This window comes from Mustela lutreola, chromosome 7 (genome assembly GCF_030435805.1).
Source record: "Mustela lutreola isolate mMusLut2 chromosome 7, mMusLut2.pri, whole genome shotgun sequence".
In the NCBI taxonomy this organism is placed as follows: domain Eukaryota; kingdom Metazoa; phylum Chordata; class Mammalia; order Carnivora; family Mustelidae; genus Mustela; species Mustela lutreola.
The window spans coordinates 139,637,054-139,663,528 of NC_081296.1; the positions used below are offsets into that span (position 1 = coordinate 139,637,054).

The following is a 26,475-nucleotide window of genomic DNA, read 5'->3' on the forward strand; positions in this document are numbered from 1 at the left end:
GAGGAGAGGGAGCAAGTCGGAAAGTGCACGCGGTCAGCGGAAGAGCAGGTCACGTGGAGGCTGAGATTCGTCCAGAGGATGTAGGGACAGGGCAGTGTCCCTGAAGCCGGGGTGATGTGAGCCGCTGGGAGTCGGGAGGTGAGCAGGTGGAGAGCCGTGCTGTGATGGGGAGACTCCAGAAGAGGCCAGAGTCTGCGGGGACATGGGGGTCAGAGCAGGGTATCTTTCATTTTGCTCTGAAGAGGGGAATCCTGGACATGTTTGCTGCTAGGAAGACCAAACAGAAGCAAAGAAGAAGATACAGGCCTGCTAGAATCAGCGGAGGCCAGACCCGGTCAGGGCAGGCTTGCATGGAGCACAGCTTCTCGAAGCCTACAGAGGCTCCCGGCCCCTTCCGAGCCTGACATCATCGCCAACACCCACTCTGAGGCTTGTTCAGGAACAGCCTTCCCCTCCTCTGCCTTCAGGGCCCAGACAAAGTCACGTGTGTGACCCCCTCTTCCTTGATGGCTCCAGAGAGGAGGCAGCCCCGTCCTCCGGGCACAGATGGCACTGAGGGCCGATCTCTGGAGCTCAGCGGGCCCTGGGCCCTCTCCTTCCTGGGGGTGTCTGGGGGGCTCAGAGCACACCAAGAGCCCCAGAGCCTGGGCGATTCCTGACACATGGCGAGGAGGAGGGGGGCAAAAAAAAGTTTGCTGAGGGAATGAATAAAAGAGAAACTAACGTGGAGTAAAACACCCCTGAAGTCTCCAAAACTGAGTCTAGCCCAGGGTTCTCAACCCCAGGGGGAGAGTGCGCCACCCGGAGGACATCAGACGTCTCTAGACCTCGTCCTTTGTCGTGACGGGAGGGAGTCCTGCTGGCATCTAGTGGGTAGATGGCCTGGATGGGGCCAAACACCTCACAGTCAACACACAGCCCTGACAATCAGGAATTATCCAGTCGGGGCACCGGGGTGCCTCCTGGGTTAAGCAGCCGCCTTTGGCTTAGGTCATGATCCCGGGCTCCTGGGACTGAGCCCCACACCCGAGCCCCACACCCAGCTTCCTGCTCAGCGGGGAGTCTGCTTCTCCCTCTCCTCCTCCACCCCAAAGACTCAGATACCCGCTCACTCGCTCTCAAATAAAATCTTAGAGAAAAAATCATCCAGCCTGAAATATCAATAGTGCCGCGGTTGAGAAACCCTGGTATAGCCCAACCAAGAGAGACCGGTCCTACGGGGCCTCGCTGTCAGGAAGAGGGTGCTGCGGCCCCCCCACCGGAGGCAGGAGTTGAAGAATGAGGGTGGGAACCGCACTATCCCTGCAGAAAGCTGGGCCACCTCCCAGGCTGGACAGCCTCGGTGCGGGTCTGAGGGCCAGGCCGGCGTGGACTAGAGCCTTACCTGGACCATCTGATGTTCACACTTTCTCCTGTCACCACACACAGCAGCCTGGCCGTGTCCCCCTCTGGCACCATCATAGTGGAGGGCAGCTCTTCGATGGTCAGCTCCCCTAGGCCCAAGAAGGAAGCATGGTCAGCCACTCGCTAATCCTGGCCCACCTGCGCCGTCACTAGCCCCACTCACCCTTCTGCCCAGGACTGCCACCTTACCCAGAACTCTGAGCTGGACCCATCTCTGGTCTCGGTCCTGCCCGTTGAAAGCAACACAGGCATAGAAGCCACCATCTTCCATAGCCACGTGGCTGATGACCAGAGAGCCATCAGGCTGTAACTGGTGTCTAGGGACAAAGCATAGTCAGGTGGCTCCATCCCGAGGGGACTGGCAGGGTCTTCCTTTCCCTGCAGAAGGCCGAGTGGACCCTACTATTCTGTGGGGTCTGAGCAAAGGGCCATCTGACCTTGGGCCCTGAGGTCCTCCAGCTGCTGGCACTCTCATGCACTTGGAGGTGCCCGACTTTGAAGCCTGGCAATAGAAAAACCCATTCAAGCTTCTGGATACAAAATAATTCCGGTGTGGGTTTGTGGTTCTCGCTGTACTCATTCCGTAGGCCCAAATCTTGGTTCTGCCCCTTAGAGGAGCTTTGTGGTGGCAAGTGCCCGTGTGTAAAACAGGGACAGGAGCGCACCTACGTCAGGGTGGCTCTTGGGCAGAGGGGACCATGGAGAACAAGCCTCATGCTCATAACGGGTACATGTCAGCTGTTGTGATTACAGCCAGAAATGGGTCTGTCTCCGTTTTGTCCCTCAGCCATCACCCCTCCTTAGCTGGCCCATTACTCCTGCCCACTCACCCCTGGAAAGACCCAGAAACCGAAATGTCAGTTGGCCCCAGGAGCACTGCGGCCCCGCAGCATCTCTCATGAGCCACTGGGTCCTGCTCAGGACTGACAGAGGTGGCGCCTGGCAACTCCGTCCCCCACAGTCTGCACGGGGTCAGGGGCTGGCGGTGGGACAGGAGGACTAAGAGTGGAGCTGAACACAAACCTGGGGGAAGAGAGGGGCTGCCCATCTCTCTGCCACTCAATGGTGGGGGGCGGGAAGCCCTCAGCACGGCAGGTCAGCCGGGCCCGCTGGCCTGGTTGGGCGTCCACCACCCTGGGCTGGTTCCTATCCAGAAGCAGCCTGCAGAACACAGCCCCCACACACAGCCATCAGGGGGACCCTTTGCACAAGCCCGAGGCCCCCTTCTCTCCTTCCAGATTCAGCTTCCTGACAGCTGCCTCATTCGGGTCAGGACGCCACCACAACCACCTGGGACTCTCCTGCCTTCCCTGCCACCTGCTCCCACCCCTGCCCCAGAATCTTGACTGTCACCTCCCTGCCCTGCACCTCTGCTACTCAGTCCTTGACTTGGGCCTTCCAGCCCTCTGCAACCCTTCCACAAACGTCCTTCAAGGCCTTGCAGACCCTCTAGTTCCTGGTGCACTTCCCCTCCCTCAGCCCCTGGGTCCTGGGCCTTGGATCCCCCTCACCTGTTTGGGGAGGGGCGGAGGGCTCCCCCTCTTTCTCTCATCCTCACTGAGCAGACCCCGGTGCCCCAACCCGCCCCCTCCTTTCACCACGAAGACCCCCATCACCCCTGGGCCTCCAGGTGGGGTATACCCAGAGCAGGACGGCACTGCTGGAGTTACCTGGTCGTGGGCCGAGGCTGCAAGGAGGAGACGGCCCCTGGGCCCCTTCTGTCCCCCACTAGGCTGGAGTCCCAAGGACTGTGGCCCTGAGCTGGGTCCCTGGTCCGAGGGAAGTGCCTTGGCTCAGCCTCAGACAGCACGGCCACATCACCCCCTGTCAGGAGGCCAGAGGAGGTGAGCTATGCGGAGAATGTGGCGGAAGGAAGGGGGAGGGCCATGAAGCTGGCCGGGGACATGTGGAAAAAAGAGTGCCCCGAAGGGCGAGACCTCCACCTGGGCCCAACTGGATCACAGGGTCCCTGCCGGCACGGGTGCACCCAGGCACGGGCCCTCCCGGCCACGGCCTCCCGCCTGGGGCCCATGGAAATCCCCTGCGCAGGGACACAGGACCGACCTATGACACGAAGCTGGATCTTCGGAGAGTCACCATCCTGCCTGCTGCCACCACAGCTGTAGATGCCAGCGTCCTCTGCCCGCAGGGGACGGATGACCAGGGAGCCATCAGGCTGCAGCTTGTGCCTGAGTGAGGAGGCGGGGGTCTGAGCTCTGGCTTCTGACGACAACGAGCCCGACCTGCCTGAGGCCCCCCGCGCTCCTCCCGGAGGGGACTGGAGCCCTGCTTGCCCCCTCCTGCCCCAGGGGACATCGGGGGCTGCCACACACACACACCTGTCGGAGGAGACGGGCTGCCCGTCTTTCTGCCACTGGCCATGGGGCTCCAGGGAGGCGTCGTCATCTTGGCAGACGAGCTGCACCAACTGCCCCGGGGACGCCTGTACCAGGGATGGCTCCTGGCCGGCCAAGCTGACCCTGGGGAGGGCGGAGGGGAGGACCCGTGCTGCTGGCCTCAGTGCGGGACCGGGGGCTCCCCTCCATCAGTTCCCACCCCAGAGACTTGGCATCCATCCTGTCTCCAGCACTGTCGGGGTCAGGGGATCTCCCGGGAGGCCAAGCTCCAGAAGCCAGTGGCCTCGGGAATGTCCCCTCTCCATCCCCCCACATGCCCTTGGACGTTGCTACCTCAGCCTGGTCCTGTGACCGCTGCAGGGTGGGCGCAAAGCCCAGGGCATGGAGGAGCCCGGAGAGATCCCTCACGCCAGGTCCGGGTGGGGAACTAAACGACATGCTTGACCCCTTTGGGATGTAAAGTTTTACTTATTTGGTTTTTACTCTCCCCAGAGCTCTCATGACACAGTCCCAAGACTGGAACCCACAGTAAACCTGAGAGAACATCGCCATTTCACACGTCAGGAAATGGGGGGCTTAGAGAAGTTGGAGGACTCGCTGGAGGTCATGAACCTGCAAGCTTTTCCGACCACACAGGCCTGGGGTGTAGGAGCGAGGTCTGACCGAGATGGCACCACCATCTGCGGGCAGGTCTCCTGTCTCCCAAGGCAGCTTCCCCATGTGTGCAACGACAGGACCGCAGGGCTGTCTGGAGGACTGGGGGGGGGGGGGGGGGGGCCTGCTGACCTCAGGGTGAAGGGGTTGGGGGGGCTCACCTGTAGGAAGAGCTGCGGGAAGGCAGCGCTGGTCGCCCCGCATCTCCACCCAGGCCAGGGACGCTGGGCTCCAGCTCCCCGCGCCAGGGCCGCTCTCCAAAGGCTTGCGCGTGGGACTCCTCCCTCGGCCCAGGCTCTCGGTCTCGCCACAAGACGCCACCGGAAGGCAAGGGCTTCGTCTGGACCGTGGCCCCCGTCCTCTGCCATCTGGCTTCGTGCTGGCCCCCGGGACCGCTGCCAGCACCATGTCCACGGGCCCCGGCGGGAGGCCCCCGGCAGCGGCTCATGCACTCCTCCTCGGAGGCGAAGTTATTGCCGTTGCCGTGGCACCCGCCGTACCAGAACCGGTTACACCGGCCCACAGAGGGGACGAAGTACCAGCGGGCCGCCCAGTCCACGCAGGAGCCGTGCGCGCTGGGCAGCAGGCACCGCACAGGGTAGGCTGAGGGGCCAGAAGGGTGAGCGTCACCAAGCCGTGGACGCGGCCCAGCAGAGCCCCGCCGACAACGGCCCCCCATCCCCTCTGCCTTGGACTTTGGAGCCAGGCCCTTCCCAGCTCATGGAACATGTCTACACCCTCACCTGGCCCTGGGGGCAGAGACTGCTCAAGGCCCAGACCTACTAGGCTCCACCCACAAAACTAGAGCCCTCCAGAAGGTCAGGGCCGTGAACAACCTGGACTGGCCCCCTCGTGCCCCTCACCTCCCCATGCCTGACCCGGGGCACCAGAGCGCAGGCACCGAGCAGCCCAAGGGCTTGGCCTTGACGTGCTGAGCTCACGAGGAGAACCCAGCCCTCAGCTCCCAGGAGCACCTGTGAAGACGCCCAGTGCGGGCGCACCTCTGCTCCTGGACCCCTCACTGGCCTCGAACCCACCGCAGCTGCCCCCACCTGCCTGCTTCACCCGCCCACCTCCCCAGCAGAGCCCGTTCCACTTCTCTGCGTGACCATGGCTGGCTCCTGCTTGAAGCCCACCCAGGGGCCCAGCCTCTTGCAGACCCTGACCACCAGCCCATCTGGCTTTTGAAGTCCCCGTGACAGTCTCTGGCAGTGCCGCCCACATAGTCTGTGGTCCAGCCTCAGTGACCTCCCTCCAGGGCTCATCCCAGGCCGGGTGGGGACACCCCCGTCCCTCCTGGCACTGACCACCATTCCACCTCTGCTTCTAGAGGGGGCGGAGCCCCACGGGGCAGGGGCGGGGAGAGGATGAGCCTCCTTCTCTGTGGGGGCCCTGCCTACAGCTCTCCCCGACTCTCACAAGCCCGCAGGTGGTCTCAAGGGCAAACTGTGGGAAACAGGAACAACGTGGCACTGTTCTCTGACCCGGCACCTAGTAAGTGATCAGCAAATATCTGAAGAAATGAATGAATCACTGAGCTAGGAGGAAACTCCAGGTGGGGCTCTGCGGAGGTGTGGGGCTGAGGGGGACAGAGCCTATCACCAGGAAGGATGGAGGGACACCCACTCACCGTAGCTGGGCTGGCCCAGGCAACCTTCCCCAAGAGGACCAGCAGCAGAGGCCACGTTGTCATAGCAACAGCCAAACTGGGAGCCCCGGCACTCACTGGGCTCATTCTGCTGAGCCCGGGGCTGGTGGGTCTTGGGGGCCTGGGGAGGAAGCCTAGAGTTGGGATGTTGGGGATAGGTCTGGCTCTTGCTAGGGACTCTAGGCTGCCTGGAGAAGGAGGACAGGAAGAGAGAGGGACAGAATTCTGAGCCCTTGATGCAGAGCCTCAAGGGAGATGAGAGGCCAGGGGAAGGTCAAATAAAGGCACACGCGCACACACATACACACACTCACACACACACACACACTCCAGCCCAGGCCCATCTCAGAGGCCCTGTCGGCCAGCAGCCTTCAGGGACTTCCTTTCTCCAAAGCCCAAGTTACAGAGAGCCTGGATCACAGTGGCCCTGAGCAGACTTGGGGGCTGGATGCCAGCCCCCTTGTGTGAACCAGACACTTACCGAGGAAGCCACAGCTCTTGACCCCGGCCTTCTCCTGGTGTTGTCACTGCTGTAAGACCCTGCGCAGCCCGCGTGCTGGGGCCCCTCGGCCACAGACACCCCATCAGGGCAGCACCCGTACCTAGACGGCATCACACAGTTGTCTCCTCACCACCCACCCCTGGTCCCCAACCCCTCCAGGGCCGTAAGCGACCAGCGTCCCAGGACCCAGGCTCTGGGGCTGAGCAGTCAAGGACCCGAGTGGGAGACAGCGTGTCCCCACACACGGGGCAGACCATTCTGCCTGCCGAGGCTCTGCCACGTCCGCCAACCACCCGGCGGCTGCCTGGGAGGCGGCAGGAACCGAGCGGGCAGAGCCGTCACCCTGATACCTCGACTCCAGCCTTGCCCCCAAACACAGAGGCAGAAACTCGCTAAGCCTGCCCACAGAGCAAGTCCCCAGGGAGGTTTTACAAGATCACCGCAGAGGAGCCCACCACTGGCTTCAGCACCGCTGGCCCGAGTGGGAACGGAAGGTGAAGGAAGCACGTATCAGGGCACCTTCCAGGCTCAGGACCCTAGCCGGTGGCTGTCATTGTCCCCACCTCTCAGCAGAGGAAGCCAAGATCAGAGAAGTTAAGGAACTTGCCCCCATCACCAGAACACGGCTGGTAAGGGGCTGAGCCGGGGATCCCACCCTGGCCCCAGGCTGCTGGCCCCAAAGTCTGGCCCTCAGTACCCCACCCCTCCGAGAGACTGGTAGACTGCTTTGGATCTGAACGCTAGAATTCTATCCCAAGGGCCTCCCCAGAGCTCAGGCCAACTTCTGTAGTGAGAGCAGAGATTTTTACCCCCACTCTGCGCATTAGGAAGATCAGCCACAGAAAGCTGAGTCACCAAGAGGCACAGCAGGGCAGCAGGGAGACACCTGCAGAGTCCCGTTCGGAGCTCTGCAAACCGCCTCCCCAGCCGACTAGGAAGAGGTCCCTACCTGCTCTGCTGACATGAGGCTCCCGGGCAGCCCTGCCACTGTGGCCCAAGAGACGCGGTGTGGCCATCAGGACAGCACCCATAGGGGCTACGTCTGCAGTCCTGGGGTGCCAAGCCAGACCGCAGTGGCTGCTGGTGTGGGGACTGTGGCAGAGAAGGAGCTAGGCCTGGCAGGTGGAGGCCCTGGGCTCCGCTGGGATTACCCGGCACTAAGGTTTGCTCCTGGGGGAGCCACCACTGGCCTCTGGAATCTAGAAGGAAGAAGGAAAAGACCCATGAGGTCTCCACCTGGCTGTTCACTGTCCACACCTGACCTGCCTTCTCCATCCCCCCTAACCACCTGCTCGATCTTCAACCTCCAGCTCCGGGGCTCTGGGCTGGGGGCGTCCACTGAGCGGCTCACCTGGGTTGGCGGCCACCTGAGGGCCCAAAGACATCCGGGGATCCCTGGGGCCAGCGAGCACGTCCTCCACGCTGGGGACTTCTGCAGGGACCAGGCAATCAGGCCTGAGCAGTGGCCACCTCATCCTCCACGTGCCCCCACCCCACTGCTCAGGCAGGGCCTGGGACCCCGGGACAGCGGAAGTGAGAATGAGCAGACCTGTGAGTCCATAACACACCCTTCCCAAGTTTCAAGAGTCTTTAGTTATTTAAAAAAGCTAAAAGAAAATTCTGCAAAAAGAAAAGCCAGATATAAAATTCGTATCTATGCTTGATCCCAACTACATAAAACAAAAAATGATATGTATAGATTGAACTGATGAAAATACAAGCCATCCAATTAAGGAAATGGGCAAAGTGGAGAGCCTGGCTGGCTTAGTCAGGAAAGCACATGACTCTTGATCTTGGGGTCATGAGTTTGAGCCCCACGCTGGGTGTAGAGATTACTTAAAAATCTTTTAAAAAATAAAATAAAGGGGGGACGCCTAGGTGGCTCAGTTGGTTGGACAACTGCCTTCGGCTCAGGTCATGATCCTGGAGTCCTGGGATCGAGTCCCACATCGGGTTCCCAGCTCCACGGGGAGCCTGCTTCTCTCTCTGACCTTCTCCTCGCTCATGCTCTCTCTCACTGTCTCTCTCTCTCAAATAAATAAATAAAATCTAAAAATAAATAAATAAATAAAAATAAAATAAAGGGGCACCTGGGTGGCTCAGTGGGTTAAAGCCTCTGCCTTCGGCTCAGGTCTTGATCCCAGGGTCCTGAGATCAAGCCCCGCATGGGGCTCTCTGCTCAGCAGGCAGCCTGCTTCCCCCTCTCTCTCGTCCTGCCTCTCTGCCTACTTGTGATCTCTCTCTCTCTCTCTCTCTCTCTGTCAAATAAATAAATAAATAAAAACTTTTAAAAACTACTAACTTTTTAAAAAAAGCACATATAACAAAACAGTCATTGTAGAATTTAGGTGTGGATACGTGGTTGCTTACTACGCAGTTCTTCAACTGTTCTGTATGTTCAAGATTTTTCACTATCCTGCCTCAAAATATTAAAAGTAGCATTACCATGTAACACCATGATTCCACTATTTACCTGAAGAATACGAAAACACTAATTCAAGAAAATATGTGCACCTCTATGTCCCTAGCAGCTTTATGTACAATAGGCAAAATATGGAAGCAGCCTAAGTGTCTATCTATAGATGAATGGATTAAAGTGGTGTGTATACACACACACACACATACACACATACACACACACACACACATACACACCCCACAGAGGAATATTACTCAGCCATGAAAAAGAATGAAATCTTGCCATTTGCAACACAGACAGATCTAGAGGGTTTCATGCCAAGCAAACTGAGTCAAAGACAAACACCGAATGAGTTCAGTCATATGTGGAATATAAGAAACAAACCCGGGGCTCAGGTCATGGTCTCAGGGTCCTGGGATTGAGCCCCACACCAGGCTCTCTGCTCAGCAGGGAGCTTGCCTCCCCCTCTCTCTCTGCCTGCCTCTCTGCCTACTTGTGATCTCTGTCTGTCAAATAAATAAATAAAATCTTTAAAAAAAAAAAAGAAAGAAAGAAAGAAAGAAAGAAAGAAAAGAAACAAACCCAACAGAGAAAAAACAGAAACAAAAACCAGACTCTCACAGACTCTCAGCTAGAGAGAACACGCTGGTGGTTACCAGAGGGGCGGTGGGTGTGAGGATGCATAAAGGGGATTAAGTTACGCTTGTCATGATGAGCGCTGAGCATAGCATAGCATCGCTGAGTCACTATAATGTCATCTGCCATTAATGTGACACTCTGTTTAATTCCAGTGCAGTTCACACAAACGAACAGGCCTGTCTTCCCAGTTTGGGGAATCGGATTAGGGGCTGCTCAGAAATGTGGAAAAAAAAATTTTTTTCGCCATCTTATTGTCCAACTTGGTAAGCTTACTAAAAATTATGAGTTACCATTAGAATAGGTGAATTTTATGGTCTATGGTATTTAACCACTTCAAAGTTACTAAATAGATTCATCATAAAATGGAGAAAAAAACGCAAAAAACTAAATACGGACGACAGGAATTTTTATAATGATGTATAACAGGCCATGCCCCAAAATGCTCATTGTTCCGCACCGGGGGGTGGGGGCGGGGAGCGATGGGGAAGGCAGCGGGTGGCAGGGGCGTCCCTTCCTTCCATTTGTTAACGCATGTCAAATTTTCCACAGCGAGCACACTGCTACATAACGGAGGAAATTCATGTAAAAGAAGTGAAGGGGCGCCTGGGTGGCTCCGTGGGTTAAGTGTCTGCCTTCGGCTCGGGTCATGATCTCCGGGGCCCGAGATCGAGTCCCGCTTCGGGCTCCTTGCTCAGCGGGGAGCCTGCTTCTCCCTCTGCCTACCCCCCACTGATGTTTTCTCATGCGCTCTCTCAAATAGATTAAAAAATTCCATCCCCCTCTGGACTATATCTTGCCAGTCCCCAGGGAATATTTTAAAAATAATTTAGGGTTGGAAAAGTGTAGTAGATAAACGGTAAAATCTGTTTTCATTTCACTGCCTCTCCGGCCCAGGCCAAACCCTGGGACAAGGCGGAGGCCCCTTCCCTCCCCTGTCCCGCCACCCCCTGCCCCACGGCCCCCATCCAGCGCTGCAGTCCCAGGCCCCAGCAGCCTGGCAATAGGCTCCTAGTGTCCCCTCCTGGGACTCTTCCCTTCCACCTTCTTGGGCTTTCAGTCCTGCTCCGCTTCCCACACACTCTCTGGGCACCAGGGTCTGCTGGGCGAGTGCCTGACCCTTCGTTTTCATGGCTTTTGGGGGCCCTTGGATTTCTGCAGCCCTGCTCCCCAGCAGGCTCCCGCTCCAACTGCTTCCCCTTCAGTCTGGCCCTTAGGCAGGTGCCTGTCTGTCCTCCTCAAGATCTTTTTCACCCTGTCACTGTTGAACTCCAAAGCTTTCAGGGGCTCCCCTGGGCCTATCAGACAATTTGATCTGCAGCCCAGCCTGAGGTCCCCAGCCCTAAGAGCACCAGCCCCTGGACAGAACTCCGGCCACCATCCCTACATCCTGGCTGAGGGCGGGTTCGGGGGTCCCTGCTGGCCTCAGTCAGAGCAACTGAGTACTTGGAATGTGACCAGAGTGACTGAGAAACCACGTTTTACATTTATTCTCATTAGAATTAATTTAATTTTAAACTTAAAAACTGACAATTCATTTACTAGAAAATACTTCAGTTGTTGGGAAGATGTCCTAAGTGGTTGGGAACAACTTGGGTGTGTGAATCTACTTTTCCAACTGTACATCCTATAAAATCTAAATATAGATCAAGTATGCCACTGAAATTCTGAATCTGAATTAAGAAATGCTCTGAACATCGACGTGGATGGAATTAGAGGGTATCATGCCTAGCGAAATAAGTCAAGCGGAGAAAGACAACTATCATATGATCTCCCTGATATGAGGAAGTGGAGATGCAACATGGGGGGTTTGGGGGTAGGAGAAGAATAAATGAAACAAGATGGGATCGGGAGGGAGACAAACCATAAGTGGCTCTTAATCTCACAAAACAAACTGAGGGTTGCTGGGGGGAGGGGGTTTGGGAGAAGGGGGTGGGATTATGGACATTGGGGAGGGTATGTGCTTTGGTGAGTGCTGTGAAGTGTGTAGACCTGGCGATTCACAGACCTGTAACCCCTGGGGATAAAAAATATGTTTATTAAAAAAAATAAAAAATTGGGACGCCTGGGTGGCTCAGAGGGTTAAGCCGCTGTCTTCGGCTCGGGTCATGATCCCGGGGTCCTGGGATCGAGCCCCAAATCGGGCTCTCTGCTCAGCAGGGAGCCTGCTTCCTCCTCTCTCTCTGCCTGCCTCTCTGCCTGCTTGTCATCTCTCTCTGTCAAATAAATAAATAAAATCTTAAAAAATAAAATAAAATAAAAAATTATAAATAAAAAAAAGCAATGCTCTGAACAATAAATATATTCAATTCAGAAGATCTTTTAATCTTGTGAAAAAAGAATATAAAATAGCCTATTCAATAGTTTTTATACTAATTACATGTTAAAAATATTTAAGGTTAAATAAAACATTATTTAAATTTAAAAAACATTTTTAAGCAATCTCTACACGTGACATGGGGCTCAAACTCACCACCCCAAGTTCAAGAGTTGCACGCTCTTCTGACTGAGCCCCTTAAATGTAATTCTTTTCTTTTTTTCTTTCTTTTTAAAAGTAGGCTCCACACGGAGCACAGAGCCCAACTCTGGGCTTGAACTCAGGACCCTGAAATCAAGACCCGAGCTAAGATCAAGAGTCAGATGCCTCACCAACTGTGCGACCCAGGAACCCTAGAAACAGCCTAAATTCTAACTTCCCGAGCATCATGGACTTCCGTAGAGTAATCACGGGGCTAGAGAATGTTCACACACCAAGTGGCTTTAAGGGGGAAAAGCCCATACAAAAGTCTGCTCACATGACCCAGCAGCATGCTAACGAATATTCCCACTAAAGCAGGGATCGGGGCCATTTCACTTGTCTCTATGCTGCTTTCCTAATTCCTCCAAATTTTCCACAATAAACCTAGACTATTTTATTAAAAATAGCCATTAAGTTTATTTTACAATTCAGTCTGGCCTGAAAAGCACTATTAACCCCATTGTACAGATGGGCAAACCGACAATCAGGGAGGAGAGGCGCTTGCCGCGGGGCCACACCGCTGGTCAGCGATGGAGCAGAGATTGAAACTTAGGCTCGCTGTCAAGTCCAGGCCCCTGGTTCTTAGCCACCGTGCCCTGTGCTTCCCTTGGAGCGTCACCAGCTCGGCTCACAGGGGGCCCCCAGCAGGAGCACATCCGGGCCAGACACACCTCCCTGTGGTAGCAGGAGGCCACCATCCCCACTCGCTCCCCCAGCTGAGCCGCATCCCATGTTTTTCCTCAATAGCACAACCTCACACCAAGCAAGTACTGGCCTCTGGGCCCTTCCCCTGCAGCTCCTCGGGCCTGGGGCATCTTCCTGCCAGCGGGGATGGGGGTGAGGAGAAGGGGAAGACAAGGATAGCAGCGGGGCGTACTCACTCACTCAGTCATTCGGTGAACGTTTACTGAATACCCGACTCGTGCTAAGCTCTGGGGCCCAGGGGCGTGTCAATAGCAAGGAGGAAGTCAAGGATCTGGGCCTCCAGGAGCCGCTAGCTAGGAGGCCAGACAAGCCAGGCACGATGATGGCCGGGGCATGGGGAGCCTGGCCGGCGCCCCTGCTCTTACCTGGAGGCAGATGGCAGGGCTGCGTGTTACAGGGCTCGGCCTCCCTGGGCTTGGAGAGCTGCAGGCTCCCACAGAGGCCGGGAGACCCGAGGGCACAGATGACCTGGCGTCTCCGGGTCCCCGCGCCGCAGCTCTTGGAACACTGGGGCCCACGGGGTGGGCGTGGGAAGAAAGGACAGGCTCAGAAAAGGAGCAAGACCCTGGGGTTGGGGGTCCCCACAAGGAAAAGAGGGAGGGGGAAAATGCCTGGGAGGCAGGCCAGACCCAGGGAAGGTCACGTGTCCAGCGGCCTGTCAGAGACCCAAGGGACCAGGCCTGGGTGGCAGGAAGGAGGCGGGGGAAGAGGCAAGCACTCACCAGACCCCAGGCGCCGACACGCCAGGCCTGCTCATGCGTTGGGGGACAGTCTTCACGCACACAGGGCTCCGTGATGGGGGGACGGTCCTCCGCGGGGCATGCTGCGGCGTGGAGCAGAGACCCCTCATCACTGCGGCAGGTGACGCTCCGCCTCCGGACCCCGGCACCGCAGCTGACAGAGCACTGCAAGGACCAGGCTGTCGGCGGGAGCTTGCTTGTCCTCCCCCGCGCAGAGGGGCCATGCCAGGTCAGTTAGCAGGACCCCCACCCACCCACCCCCGGCCCACATCCAGCTCCTAGGCTCAGAGAAGCTGAACCCCTCTTCTGAGGTCACATAGCCTACACCACGCCTGCTGTCACCAAGCTTAGGGACATTTTCCACATTCCCCTGTTCGAGACTTGAACATATGTGGGTGCTGGAAGCAGAGACCAGCAGCACCAGTCAACCAGTCAGTGCCAGCTCCTCCTCGGCCCCCCGCCCCCAGCAAGGTGCCTGGCTGCTGCTTCATGGCAAGACAAAGTCTGTCCCACCCCGCCCGGGATCCTGGAGAAGGAGGGAGAGTCCAAACACCTGCTCCTAGTCCCAGCCCTGGCAACAGCTTCCAAGACCATCTAGCAGGTCACTTTATCTCCCAGGATCTACCTCCCTAGCGGAGGCCAAGCCTCCCTGCCCAGCTCTGCTGCGGCCCCAGCCCATAGACCCGGGGCCCAATTCGGTCCCTACCCCGCCGGGCAGAGGCTCACCTCCCCCCAGGGCTCCGCTCTCCAGGCTGCGCAGCGCTGCAGGTTGCAGGCCCGGGTGGCAGGGGGCTTCCCAGGCTGGCCTGCGCACTCCGCCTCCCCGGTGGCCTCCTGGCTGCCTGCCCCATCGGATAAGACGCAGTAGACAGAGCGGGACTGGGAGCCGCCGCCACAGGAGGCCGAGCAGGGTGACCAGGGCCCCGTCTTCCAGCTGCGGGGAGAGGAATCCGGTAAGGCTGGCCCAGCGGCAGGGGCTGGAGTCCAGGCCCAAGGGAGCCCCAGCTGTCACACACAGGAGTGCGCTGGGGATCCCCCAAGCCTGGCCCATGCTAACATCTGGGCCTGCACAGGTGTGGGGGTAGAAAGTTCTGCATAAAAGGCCAAGCGCCCGCTCTGCCTGCCATCTCTCGCCACCGAGCTCTGGTCCCTACACCACAGAGCCTGGCTGCTCCCCTCTTAGCTTTCCTGTCCTCCTCACCAGGGTCCCTGTCATCCCCAGCCAGACTCCATTGCCTCTGTGTCTGCCCTTGTTGGGAGCATCTCCTAGAGCGGCCCTGGGGCACCGGAGGAAAGGGCAGCCCCAGCAGCGCCGTGCGAAGCCAAGCCCACCACCATCCTGCAAGGCCAGCTGCCACCGAAGCCAGGAGGGCAGAAGGACTGCGCCAGCCCAGCAGGGAACCTGCGGCCTGCAGATTACCTGTTCCTGCGTGCACGCTGGGCCCCAGCAAGGTGCCACGCTCTGGGCCGGTGCAGGTAAGAGGTCCTTCGTGCATGAACAAAGGCATTACTGATGCCCACAGGCCCCCTGGCCCACTTCCTGGTATCTGTCGAGCCAAGTCCCCTGCCGGCTCGGACAGGGCTTCCAGTACCTTCCCCCCGCTTGCCCACCACCAGCCTGGACACTCTGGGCCCTGTGTGGGCACACACGGGTGGACAGAATAGCCCCGGATTTCACGCTCATGCACACACACACACACACACACACACACACACACACCTGCTGCTTCCCGCAGTGACAGCTGCCTCCTCTCCACTCTGCCCCAGCTGTAGGAACAACCCACCTGTTTGCTCAACACCTGGAGTTGCCTAGAGACCCCAGTGCCTTCCCACCCAAGTGCTTGGGCCCCACCGTGGGGGCACTGGCAAGGGCCTCACCGCTTGGTCTGCGGGCAGGGGTGAGTGCTACAGGGGCGGCGGTCGGCCGGCCGCAGCTGATGCTGGCACATGCGGTCAGGGTAGACCTCGTTGTCAGTGGTGCAGAACACCGGGCGGGACTGGTGACCTGCAGAGGCCCGGCCATCACGGGCAGGTGATCAGTCAACAGTCACCAAAGGCGAACTCTGGGCTGGGCACCGTTCTGCATGCATTCCAAGCGTCATCTTGATCAAGCCTCAGATGACCTCCTGGGATAAATGCCATCATTATCCCCAATTTACAGAGGAGGAAACTGAGGCTTGAGAGGTGTTATGTGCAGGTGCTGGTGCCCTGCTCTAACCTCTGGTCACCCATTCAGGGCTGAGCCTCTGCTGCCCAGGGAATACAGTGTCCTCTGAGATGCCACCACCTCCGGGAAGCCTTCTCTGGTTCTCTGAGCTTGGAGGGTGGGTAGGGGGGGACCCTTTGTGGATTCCCTGAGCCCTGGGTGCCCCCACGTGGCTCCTAGGACATGCAGACGGCTCACCTCCCCCGCACTCGGCACTGCAGTCACTCCATGAGCCGTGGCTCCAGTGGAAGCCAGACGGGGAGCTGCCCAGGGGCAGGTGGTACTCGTAGCGCACACCGGGGTTGGGCTCCTGGCTGAGGAGCTGTGCGGGAGGGTCCTCGCTGAGGCAGGCCCGCCCCCCCCCGGGACCCGCCCCCCTTGGCCTGGCCTCCCCGAGTGCCCCCGCCACCCGCCAGCCCCTCACCTCGATGACCAGGGGCTCGGAGGTGGGGCCGCGAGCATAGAGCCGCTCAGGGGCCAGGTCCCCCTCGGCCCCGCGCTCATAGTGCAGGATGGTGCTGGCTGCGGGCAGGGCCCAGGCGTCCCCGATGGTCCAGTGCCCGTTGAGGTAGTATTCTCCCCGCACGCTCTTCACCGCTGCACACGCGTGAGCCCCAGGTCAGCTGCCGCGGAGGGACCCGCCGCACGGCCACCGCCCAGACTCACCCCAGCCCGCACTCACCCAGGAAATTCCTGCTGGCCGCCACCTCCTCCACGCGGATGCTGGTGGCCCCCGCGGGAATGATGAGCATCTGGTTGTAGCCTGCCGGGGCAGAGACACACTCTGGGACCACCCACGCCCCTGGCAGCACGGCCAGGGTCAGGGACAGTGGCAGGCCTGACTGGGAAGGGGGAGGGGACAGCTGAGGGCCAGGGAGAAGGGGTGAGGAGGGGTACCCAGCCGTTGGCCGTGGGAGCCTGCACTGGGTCAGGAGGCAGAGATCCTTACCAGCCCAAGCCCACAGGCTCCAGTGAGAGCCTTGGACCTCCACCCTAAGGCCTGACCTGAGGGCCAGATCAGACGCCTGCCGGGCCACCAGGGTGACTCAGCTGGAGCGGAAGTCAGGCAAGGAAGGGACAGGCGACAGACCCTCGCCTCAACTGCCTGCGGGCCCCGCCCCCGACAACCCTCACCTCTGCTGAGGTCATTGGCATCAAAGGTGCCTGTGACGGGGTAGCAGGTCCTGCCGTCACCCCCACACTGCAGACACTTGTCCTCCTCCTGTGCGGAGTCGAGGTTGTAGTCACAGCCCACGACCTACCAGGCAGAGATGAATGAAGAGGAGAAGAAAGACCCCAGAGGTCACGGACACAGGAGGATTTGAACCCAAATCACTGCTCAGATCAGGGGGGGGCAGTAGTTATTCATCGCCCACTAAGGCCGAGTGATCTGGCCTGTGGCTGACAGTTGACCCCTTTCCCCTGGCTCAGCACCCGTCTCCCCTTCTCTGGCAACAATACATTTTCGTTTGGGGCCCGGGAGGGGGACCTCCCAGGTTGCACAAACTCCCCAACAGTGAATGTGGGGCAAGTCAGTGGGTTCCACGCCATGCTCCAAGTACGTCGTTCACAGGGCTCCCCCAGCCCAGACAAATCCGGGGCAACTCTAGGTCACTGGGGCCCCTGAGAAGTGGGTGCCCTTTCCAGCCAGAGCTGGGAGCTGCTGCTGGCCCTCTGCATACCTCCCAGGATCCCAGCGTGGACCCAGAGGAGAGAAAAGCCCAGAGGCGAGGAGACATTTCCAGCCCCTGCAGCCAGCCAGACCAGCCCTGGAGGGCTTTCTTCCCCTTTGTCAGTTTTCATGGGGTTTCTATAACTTGCCACCCAGACGGGGCAGGAGCACCACGTACCCGGCAGCTGCCATCCACACAGACGTCCCGTGTGCCAGGCTCACAGGGTGTCCCATCCACAACAGCCTCCCTGTGCTTGAAGTAGAAGTTCTCCCCCTTGGGAATGCAGTTCAGCTCACACTTGTCCGGGGCTGAGGCAGACAGAAAGGGAAACTGAGATCCCAAGCAAGCAGCAAGTCCTCTCCTGGGTACAGTGAAGGGAGGGCGGGGCCAGAAGCACACACGTGGGGTCGGGGTTGCGGAGAGAAAGCCCTTGCCTAGGCTCTCCCAGGGGGAGAGAATCCCACTCCACCCTGCCCCCACTGGAAACAACGTTCACAAAACCGCAGCCTCCCTGGGGATCAAGTGGAAGATAAATCCCAGGATCGGGAAAAAGCTAGCCCCTTGGAAAGGTCTGTCGCAGCCTTATAATCAGCCCATGTGTTAACAATCCGCTCCTCAAAGTCAGTTACTAATAGACCAGAAGGCAGGTGGGCTGTGCTGTAACGTACTGGACCATACGGTTACGTGGGGAGACGCATCTCCCACACAATGCAGAATGGGGCTACATAATAATTACAAATATGTATGTGTTTATAGAGACAAAAATGTGAAGAGGGCTAGATGGAATGCGAGGGCAAATCCAAGGAGAGGCGTGGGGTCAAGGTCACTTAGGAGTTTTCATTTTTATAGCCACCTAAATATTATATACACGTTGTTTAAACAGCCAAAAGTCCTACTAGGAATGCAGTCACCTGCACCACAGAGAAGGCATCCCTCCGTGACCCTTTCTTCTGTGTTCTGGTTTTTCTACATGGGTGTATTTAGGGCACCTGGGGGGTGTAGTCGGTTGAGCATCTGACTCGATTTCAGCTCAGATGATGATCTCAGGTTGTGGGGTCAAGCCCCGAGGAGGGCTCCACACGGGGCATAGCGTCTGCTTAGAATTCTCTCTCCCTCCCTCTTCTTGCATGATCGCTCCCTCTCAAATAAATAAATCTTTTATAAAACATGGATGGCAGTGCCTGGGTGGCTCAGTGGGTTAAGCCTCTGCCTTCAGCTCAGGTCATGATCTCAGGGTCTTGGGATCGAGCCCCGCATCGGGCTCTCTGCTCAGTGGGGAGCCGCTTCCTCCTCTCTCTCTCTCTCTCTGCCTGCCTCTCGGCCTACTTGTGATCTGTCTGTCTGTCAAATACATAAATTTTTTTTTAATATGGATACATTCAAATGTATCCATACACTGAGGAGCAGTGAATGCCACAGACTCCCCTAGGGCCACCCCTCCAGCCAAGACCCCGCTCCCCGTGCAGCAGCACACACAGAATATAAATGGTCACGCAGCCAGATGTCATACTCCTCAGGAGTCGGTGGCAATGAGCCGTGACCAGTAATACTCAGAAGGAGGAGCCCAAGGGATCTTCTGACACATCTGAAGTGCTTTAGTCACATACACGGGTTTTTTTCTTAACTATATTGCTCTAAAAATTAACCACCCTCCTCAAAGCCACGCAGAGCAAGGCCATGCGCCCCAGGGATCAAGCCCATGCGCCCCAGGGATCCTGAATAAATGGGCTCTTGCCGTACCAAGCCCCCTGCAGCCCTGACCTTCAGTTGGCCCCCACCTGGCCTGCCCTGACCGGCACCCTAATTCCCCATGGCCTGCAGCACGAGGAACGAGGAACGCCTCCGGAGCAGGCCAGAGAGAGCAGGGCTCCAAGTGGCACAGACACGGCCTAGTGGCCTTGTTTGAAAATGTATAGGATGGAGAAGACTCAAAATGACACCGGCCCCGACCCCGTTGTGTTGCGATGAGCACCGGCTGGGGGTCCTGTGAGTTTTCTAAAATGCATCCGACAGAGCGTCTGTAATACGGCGGTAAGCACCGCGCCGTGCAGTCAGCGGGCACAAGAGATCTGGAGCAGCTGGGCGCGGCAGCAGGGTGCGGGCGCCGGGACGTCCACTCACCTCCGTAGTACGGCAGCCACTTGTACCATCTTCCCTGGAAGTCCTGGCTGTCGAACTGGGAGCACTGCTCCGCCCGGAAGTCCCTGGCACCCTCCGGGCAGCTCTGCAGGGGAGGGACGTGTGGGGCCTCCACAGGGGTCCGCCCACCCCACTGCACCTGGGGTGGTGGGACTCGTCGCCACCAACCACTCCCTTTACCCCAGCAGCTCGGGACTGGGGGGTGTGGGCCCCCAGGCCTCCTGAATGCTCCCCTGCTGGGGCTTCGGGCTGCTGGAGAGGACGCTGTCATTTTGGGTGGGAAGGGGAGCAAGGGGCTTCCCGCAGCCCAGACTGTGCACCTGCGGGAGGATGCCCCGGGAACTGGGAGGAAAGGAGGGGAGGGGCCCCAGAAGCTGGGGTTCCCACTACTGCAGGCTTTACCTCGGTGTGGCAAGAGCGGTGGCTCCGGGCTGAGCCCACGCAGCTGGAGCCCCCATCTCTCCTGAAGACGAGAACACCAGGAAGACTTGAACCCCGTGAACCAACACCCCTTCCTCCTCCTGGGGCTCTCCTGCAGGCCACTCGGGGCAGAGGAGGGGGACCTGCACACACAGATCCCCTCAGGCAGACGCGTATCCCGGAGGTCCTCAACTTGGGGCTACCTGCCTCTTAGAGCAAATTTCCAGAGAAGACCCAACTTTGACCTTTGGAGAGAAAGTAAGATGTAATATATACCCACCCCCCTCCTCCAAGGTCATTCTGCAGTTTAGGGAGCACATGATGCCTGGAGTAAGAGCTCGAGGCTCGGGGTGCCTGGGTGGCTCAGTGGGTTAAAGCCTCTGCCTTCGGCTCAGGTCATGATCCCAGGGTCCTGGGATCAAGCCCCGCATCAGGCTCTCTGCTCAGCTCTCTCTCTGCCTGCCTCTCCCTCTCTCTCTGCCTGCCTCTCTGCCTACTTGTGATCTCTGTCAAATAAATAAATAAAAATCTTTAAAAAAAAAAAAAAAAAAGCTCGAGGCTCGTCTTCTTCCCACGAGGAGGTGTTCAGGAAGACTGAGTTCAACCCACCAACAAAGGTCACCCCCACATTGCTTGTGCCCCAGCCTTCACTAGCACGTGCCAGAGCGCAGGGCACATAGCAGGGGCTTAAAACCTCCCTTGAAGTGGGAGCCGGCTATACTCAACAGAGACCGAAGGTGGAGGAACTCTGCCCGTTAGGAATTGAAGATTGTTCGCTGGTTTGCCAAGAATTTGCTGCACCTGCCACATGCCAGACATAGCACTGGGAGCTAGGGACTCGGGACTGGGGGCAGCAGGCACAGCTCTAGCTCCCCTGAAACAAGGCTGACTGTCAGAATCAGAGTGTACTCAATTTCAATACTCCAGGCACGCTGCTCCCACAGCAAACCCGTGGCTCCATGGGTTCTGCCAGTGCCGTGGCAGGACCCACCTGACCCCTGAGCAGCCCCCCTACCTCTGGGAGAAACAGGGGCGCTCCCTGACGCTGATGCCCACTCCGCAGGTCCGGCTGCAGGAGCTCCAGGGACCCCAGGGTCCCCAGGTGTCACTCTGCCGTCTCACCTTGGGAGCCTGCAGGAAAAGACACCCTCGGAAGTGTGAGTTGGTACTCAGAGGGCCCCTACCTAAAAACATCTCCCTATCTCCGCTTGGGAGCCCGGATTCTCTCTCCCAGAGCAAACACCAGGCGCCCCAAACACTCAGCACAAGGAGCCAAGGGCCTTACAAACCGCGCTGGCCTCCTGCACCCAGCACCCCTGAGGCAGCTAGCCACTTGTTTGCAGGGAGGGGTACCAGCGGTCAGGAGGGAGGGAGCGAGCCAGCCAGCCAGATGCCCTCCACAAGGGCTCTCTGAGGAAAGAAAGCACAGTTCGCATCAGGCATGTTTTGTTTCCCCATAATTACCCCAACCATGAGCTGCCAGTGGGGGGACGGAATAAGCTCATCCAGGCCTCGCTCCACTGGCCAGTCAAGGTCCTCACCTGCCCCTGATGTTCCCCGAACAAGTCCCTCCCTGCCCACCCCGCCGCACCGCAAGGCAACTCAGGGACCCTCTTTCTTGCTGTGCTGTTCCCAGGGCTGCCCTGCGCAGGGGTGCGAGAGGGGGCGTGAGGGGGTGGGAGCAGAGGCAGAGGAAACCAACCTGACCAGCCTGGGTTTGCATTTGCACTTTATGCCTCCCCCACAACTGTCGGCACCCAGAAGGGACCCCCGGGGGGGGGGGGGGCTCTGCCCCCACCCCAGCCAGAGCCAGCGACAGGAGGCTGCAGAGCTGCAGAGGAGAGCTCAGCATCCCCCCCACCCCCCAGCTCTCATGCTGTGAGCGGGAAGAGGTGGGAGGGGGGTCACTCAGGTGTTTTAAGGCAGAAAGCCCCTAAGAGGACTCAGGGCATTTTATACCCCTTGACTCATTTCACCTGCAGAGTAACACGGGTCGGTATTACAACCCCCCCCCCCACGTGGCTACTTAGGTTCATTAAAATCAAACTAAATCAAACCACTTAATTCTTCAGTTGAAATAGCCACGATTCCCGGGCTCAGTGGCCATGGAACCAAGTGTCTATAAGGACAGCAGTTTCAGAACATTTTTTATCACCTCAGAAAGTTCTCTAGGCCATCCCTGCTCTCTCTAGAGCTAAATCCCTAGTGGGGTGGGGGGACCCGCAAGCAAACAGAGTCAAGCTCAGGACAGCCCAGTTCGGCCCCAGGCAGATGATGGGAAGGGCCATGTAGCCCTGCACCTTGGCTGGAGTCAGCACTGCCCCCTCCCCTTCCTTCCACCTTGGAAGCCAACACCGGGAGTGGGGAGTCCCGGCATTAGGGTGCACCCAGCACCTTCTGAAGGAGGTCGGTGGGGGGAAGTTGCCAGTGCTGCGCCGGCAGCCAGGAGGGCTGCTCTGGGCCCCTTGGTCAGGTTGCACCCCTTTTTGAAAGAGCTGGGGGGGGGGGGCAGGACTTGGCTTTACCCCAGCTTCCCACAGGAGGTCGCGAACCTTCCGGGCTGGGAGAGGGGGCTCCACGCTGTGGCATCCTAAACCCCAGGGCGTCCTCCCAGCTGAGGGTCTGCGCCCCGCCACCCATATCCCCCCCCCCACCCCCGCCTTGCACTCCAGCTGGGGGCCCAGGCGGAGCTGTGAGCAGGGTGGCACTCACCCAGGACCTGGGCGCCGGGGCCAGCAGCAGGGGCACGAGCAGGAGCAGCCGCATCTCTGCCTGCGGAAGAGGGCGGGATTGGAGCGGGCGGGGCAGGGCCGGGTCGCGGGTCTCCGGCAGGGCCGCGCCCCTTCCTCCCCGTGGCCCACAGGAGACTGCAGGGCCACAGAGGACGGGAGGCCATGGCACTCAGGTGCGGGAGAAGAGGCCGGTCTACCCCCGGCTTCTAAATGTTCAAGAGTACCTTCTTTCAGGATTTCAAAGGAGAAAGAAAGAGGGCCGTTAAAAACACTTGTTGAAGGACAGGTTGAGAATCAAAGCAATCAGTCTCAAGGGTTTTAATTTAGCAAGAGGTTCCCTTTTTTAAAAGCCATTATACCTGTTGTTTTTAAGCACAATTTGTGTGTGTGTGTTTTTTTTAAGATTTTATTTATTTATTTGACAGGCAGAGATTACAAGTAGGCTGAGAGGCAGGCAGAGAGAGAGAAGGAGGAAGCAGGCTCCCTGCCGAGCAGAGAGCCCGATGCGGGGCTCGATCCCAGGACCCTGGGATCATGACCTGAGCCGAAGGCAGAGGCTTTAACCCACTGAGCCACCCAGGCGCCCCACAATTTGTGTTTTTTAAGTTTTTTTTTTAAATTTGTTATTTTTTAGAAGATTTTATTTAGGGGCGACTGGGTTAGTCGCCCTGGCTCAGTCCTTAAGCGTCTGCCTTCGGTTCAAGTCATGATCGCAGGATCCTGGGATCCACCTCCGCACTGGGCTCCCTGCTCAGCGGGAAGCCTGCTTTCCCTCTCCGACTCCTTCTGCTCTTTCTTTCTGTCTGTCTGTCTGTCTGTCTCTCTCTCTCTCTCTCTCTCGCTGTCAAATAAATAAAATATTTTTTAAAATTTTTATTTATTTGAGCACAAGCATGGGGAGGGGCAGGGAGAGGGAGCAGATGACTTGCTAAGCAGGGAGTCCTGCCTGGGGCTCCATCCCAGGACTCCAGGATCATGACCTGAGCTGAGGACAGCCGCTTAACCCATGCGCCCGTTAATATATATATTTTTAAAAGAAACTCTCCCAAGATGCCTTTAAAACTCAAAAGCTTTAAAGACGTCAACTGTGGGCACCTGGGTGGCTCAGTGGGTTAAAGCCTCTGCCTTCGGCTCAGGTCATGATCCCAGGGTCTTGGGATGGAGCCCCGCATCCGGCTCTCTGCTCAGTGGGGAGCCTGCTTCCTCCTCTCTCTCTGCCTGCCTCCCTGCCTCTCTGCCTACTTGCAATCTCTGTCAAATAAATAAATAAAATAAAATAAAAAAGACGTTAACTGTATCCTACCTTAAGCCCAAGCCAGCATTTCTCTGCACAACAAAAGCTCCACAAGCCAGTTCTGTAACGTGTGTGTGTGTGTGTGTGTGTGTGTGTGTGCGCACTCCTGTGTGCGTTGTGGTTTCTGAGTGTGCAGGCTGTGGGTGACTCTGGAGGACACGGGTGACAGGAAGTGTGTGTAGCATGTGCGTGTGCACAATGTATGTGTGCAGTGTGGCGTGAGTGTGCAAGGAGTGTGTGTATGTGTGCAGTGCCCTGGGTTCTGTCTGCACAGTATGTACCTACATGTGCGTTCATGTCACTATTGGAGAATGACATAAGTAATATGTTCCTTCAGTACAAAACATTAAACAAGTACTGACTTGTATGTTAAAATTTTAAAATCTGTAATTCTACCAATGTTATTCATTATTCAAGTATAAAATCACTTCATTTTACAAGGACAAAGTAACATACCTAAGCCAAGTTCAGCAAAATTTAATCTGGCACATTTAGCGACGAACATGCTTCGTTAATTTAGCACAAACAGTAATTCATTTAGCCATTACTTTCACAGTCAAACAAATCAGAGGTTCCTGGGGCTAGCGGGGGGGGGGGGGGGGCTGGAAGCGGGCGGCTGACAGGGGTGCCGCCTGCGCCCGCAGCTCCTGTAAGAAGAGCAGCGCGCGGGAGGGGAGGCCCGCGTGGCTCTGAGTGTCTTGTTCTAGAACAAGATGAACGACAAGGGATGCTTCTCTAGAGGAGACCGCGGTTAGGGAGGGAGGTGAGCAGAGCCAAGGGAGAGACTTAAGACAGAAGAGAAGCTTGTGATTGCTGCCCAGTTCTACCACCGCGGCTGTAACCGCACCAGATCGAGACCCACAGCTGCAATCTCAAGGTCGCGAAAGCCAGAAGGTTATTTCAATTCGCTTGGGAGAAAAACAGAAACAAGACCTCGTGCGACACGAGGGCCAGCCCTGCGGCTCGGACATCGGACCACTCCCGGGGGCTCCCACGGCTTCCTGAGGGCCCGGCCCGCTGCGCCCCCCACTCCCCGGCCCGCAGGGTGGGCTCCTCTCACGTTGTGTCCCCGAGGAACACGGCGCGGCCTGACCAGGGCTTCGCGGCCGGGCGGGTCTGCGCCTCCTCGCGGGGAGGTCAGCCCAGGACCCGCGCCCGGGGACCCTGCGCAGCCCCCCACCGCTCCCCGCGGACACCCGGCCGCCCGAGGCCCGCGCGACGCCCTTCCCCGGCCGCCCCCTACTCAGGAACCTTCCCGGCTTCAGTCGCGAGGAGGCGCCCGCGACCCGCGCTCCTCGCTCGGGGTCCGGCCCACCCGCTCCCCGCCCCCCGCCCGGGAACGCGGCGGGTGCAGCCCCGGAAGGCCGAAGGTGCGCTTCCCACGCGAGGCGCCGGGGCGACCCGGCACGTGCTGGCCCTGGCGGCACCTCGCGGAGGGGCGCGCTCGGCCTGCGAGCCCCGTGCCTGGGCGGCGCGGGAACCGCGTCCCGCGGACGCAACGGCCGAGGGGGCGGGCGGCGTGGGCGCGGGGCCCGGGGTCGCGCCCCGCTGCCCAGCACGAGCCCCCGGGGCTCCCCGCTCTCCTGCCGGCCGGTGACCTCCCAGCCCCGCCCGAGGGCGCGCCGTGCGATGCGGTGCGGTGACCCGGGCGACAGCCGGAGGCGGGGTCTCCTCGGGGTGGGAGGGTGGCGTCCCTTCCTCCGACGCGGCGCTGCCCTCGGGCCGGGCGCGGCGCGTTCCTGCAGCAGCAGCCCCGGGCCGAGCCGCCCCTGCCGCCGGGTCCCTGTCCCTCCGCTCTCGTACCTGTCTCGGAGCGCGCAGGGCCCGCAGTGCCGCTCCGTCCGTGCCGCCCCGGGAATGGGAGGTTGGCCCGACGGCGAGGAACGCCTGCGGAGGCTGGACTTTCCCTGCCGCGGGCTGGCCGCCTCCCCGCCCCATCTCCCCCCGCCCGGCCCTGCAGACGCGCATCCCCAGTCCCGGCGGAGGGGCCCCCCCAGGGACCGGTGCCGCATCCCCTTGGGTCGGTGCCAGGGCTTGGCTTGCCCTCCACTCTGTTTCTGCTCTTGGGCGGGCAGCAGTCGCCCACCCGGCCCGTAACCTCTGTGCTAAGCCCCCACCTCTGGATCGTCCCCCTCCACGCCCGTCTGCCTCACAACACACCTCCGCGTCCTGCCCTCTGCTCTCCTCCAACCTCGGATTCCGTGCGGGCAGACCTCACTCTATTCTGCCTTCCTGGGGTTCTTTGTTTTGGGACTTGGGGGCTTTTTTTGCCATTTGCTTTATTCCGCTTTGCAGATAAATCGCATTTTCTTTTTTACACACTGAAGGTTTGTGGCGACCCCGCCTGGAGCAAGTCTGTGGGCATCCATTCTTCCAAAAGCATTTGTTCGCTTCGTGTCTCTGTGTTGTATATTGGTAATTCTTGCAA

General features: G+C 58.6%; 1 protein-coding gene across 6 annotated transcripts in view; it reads right to left on the reverse strand.

The window, feature by feature from the left end:
- PAPLN (papilin, proteoglycan like sulfated glycoprotein) overlaps window positions 1–25,958 on the reverse strand; it is a 32,700-nt gene extending 6,742 nt beyond the window's left edge. The window contains exons 1-26 of one of the 6 annotated variants that reach the window (XM_059182881.1): window positions 25,851–25,957; window positions 22,734–22,793; window positions 21,037–21,152; window positions 20,004–20,064; window positions 19,584–19,686; window positions 17,640–17,770; window positions 16,924–17,047; window positions 16,472–16,552; window positions 16,214–16,386; window positions 15,988–16,111; window positions 15,462–15,588; window positions 15,004–15,069; window positions 14,310–14,517; window positions 13,566–13,748; window positions 13,209–13,350; window positions 7,917–7,997; window positions 7,515–7,764; window positions 6,545–6,665; window positions 6,046–6,184; window positions 4,577–5,018; window positions 3,744–3,884; window positions 3,469–3,593; window positions 3,075–3,228; window positions 2,428–2,565; window positions 1,594–1,721; window positions 1,385–1,493 (exon numbers count right to left, since the gene is read on the reverse strand). In XM_059182881.1, the coding sequence (XP_059038864.1) occupies window positions 1,385–1,493; window positions 1,594–1,721; window positions 2,428–2,565; window positions 3,075–3,228; window positions 3,469–3,593; window positions 3,744–3,884; window positions 4,577–5,018; window positions 6,046–6,184; window positions 6,545–6,665; window positions 7,515–7,764; window positions 7,917–7,997; window positions 13,209–13,350; window positions 13,566–13,748; window positions 14,310–14,517; window positions 15,004–15,069; window positions 15,462–15,588; window positions 15,988–16,111; window positions 16,214–16,386; window positions 16,472–16,552; window positions 16,924–17,047; window positions 17,640–17,770; window positions 19,584–19,686; window positions 20,004–20,064; window positions 21,037–21,152; window positions 22,734–22,787 (3,521 nt within the window). In that variant the 5' untranslated portion in view covers window positions 22,788–22,793; window positions 25,851–25,957. Of the gene's footprint in view, window positions 1–1,384; window positions 1,494–1,593; window positions 1,722–1,759; window positions 1,907–2,427; window positions 2,566–3,074; window positions 3,229–3,468; window positions 3,594–3,743; window positions 3,885–4,576; window positions 5,019–6,045; window positions 6,185–6,544; window positions 6,666–7,514; window positions 7,765–7,916; window positions 7,998–13,208; window positions 13,351–13,565; window positions 13,749–14,309; window positions 14,518–15,003; window positions 15,070–15,461; window positions 15,589–15,987; window positions 16,112–16,213; window positions 16,387–16,471; window positions 16,553–16,923; window positions 17,048–17,639; window positions 17,771–19,583; window positions 19,687–20,003; window positions 20,065–21,036; window positions 21,153–22,733; window positions 22,794–25,850 lie in introns of those variants that run through there. The other 5 variants (XM_059182883.1, XM_059182882.1, XM_059182884.1 and 2 more) reach the window with 5 other exon arrangements.
- Window positions 25,959–26,475: the final 517 nt, after the last annotated feature.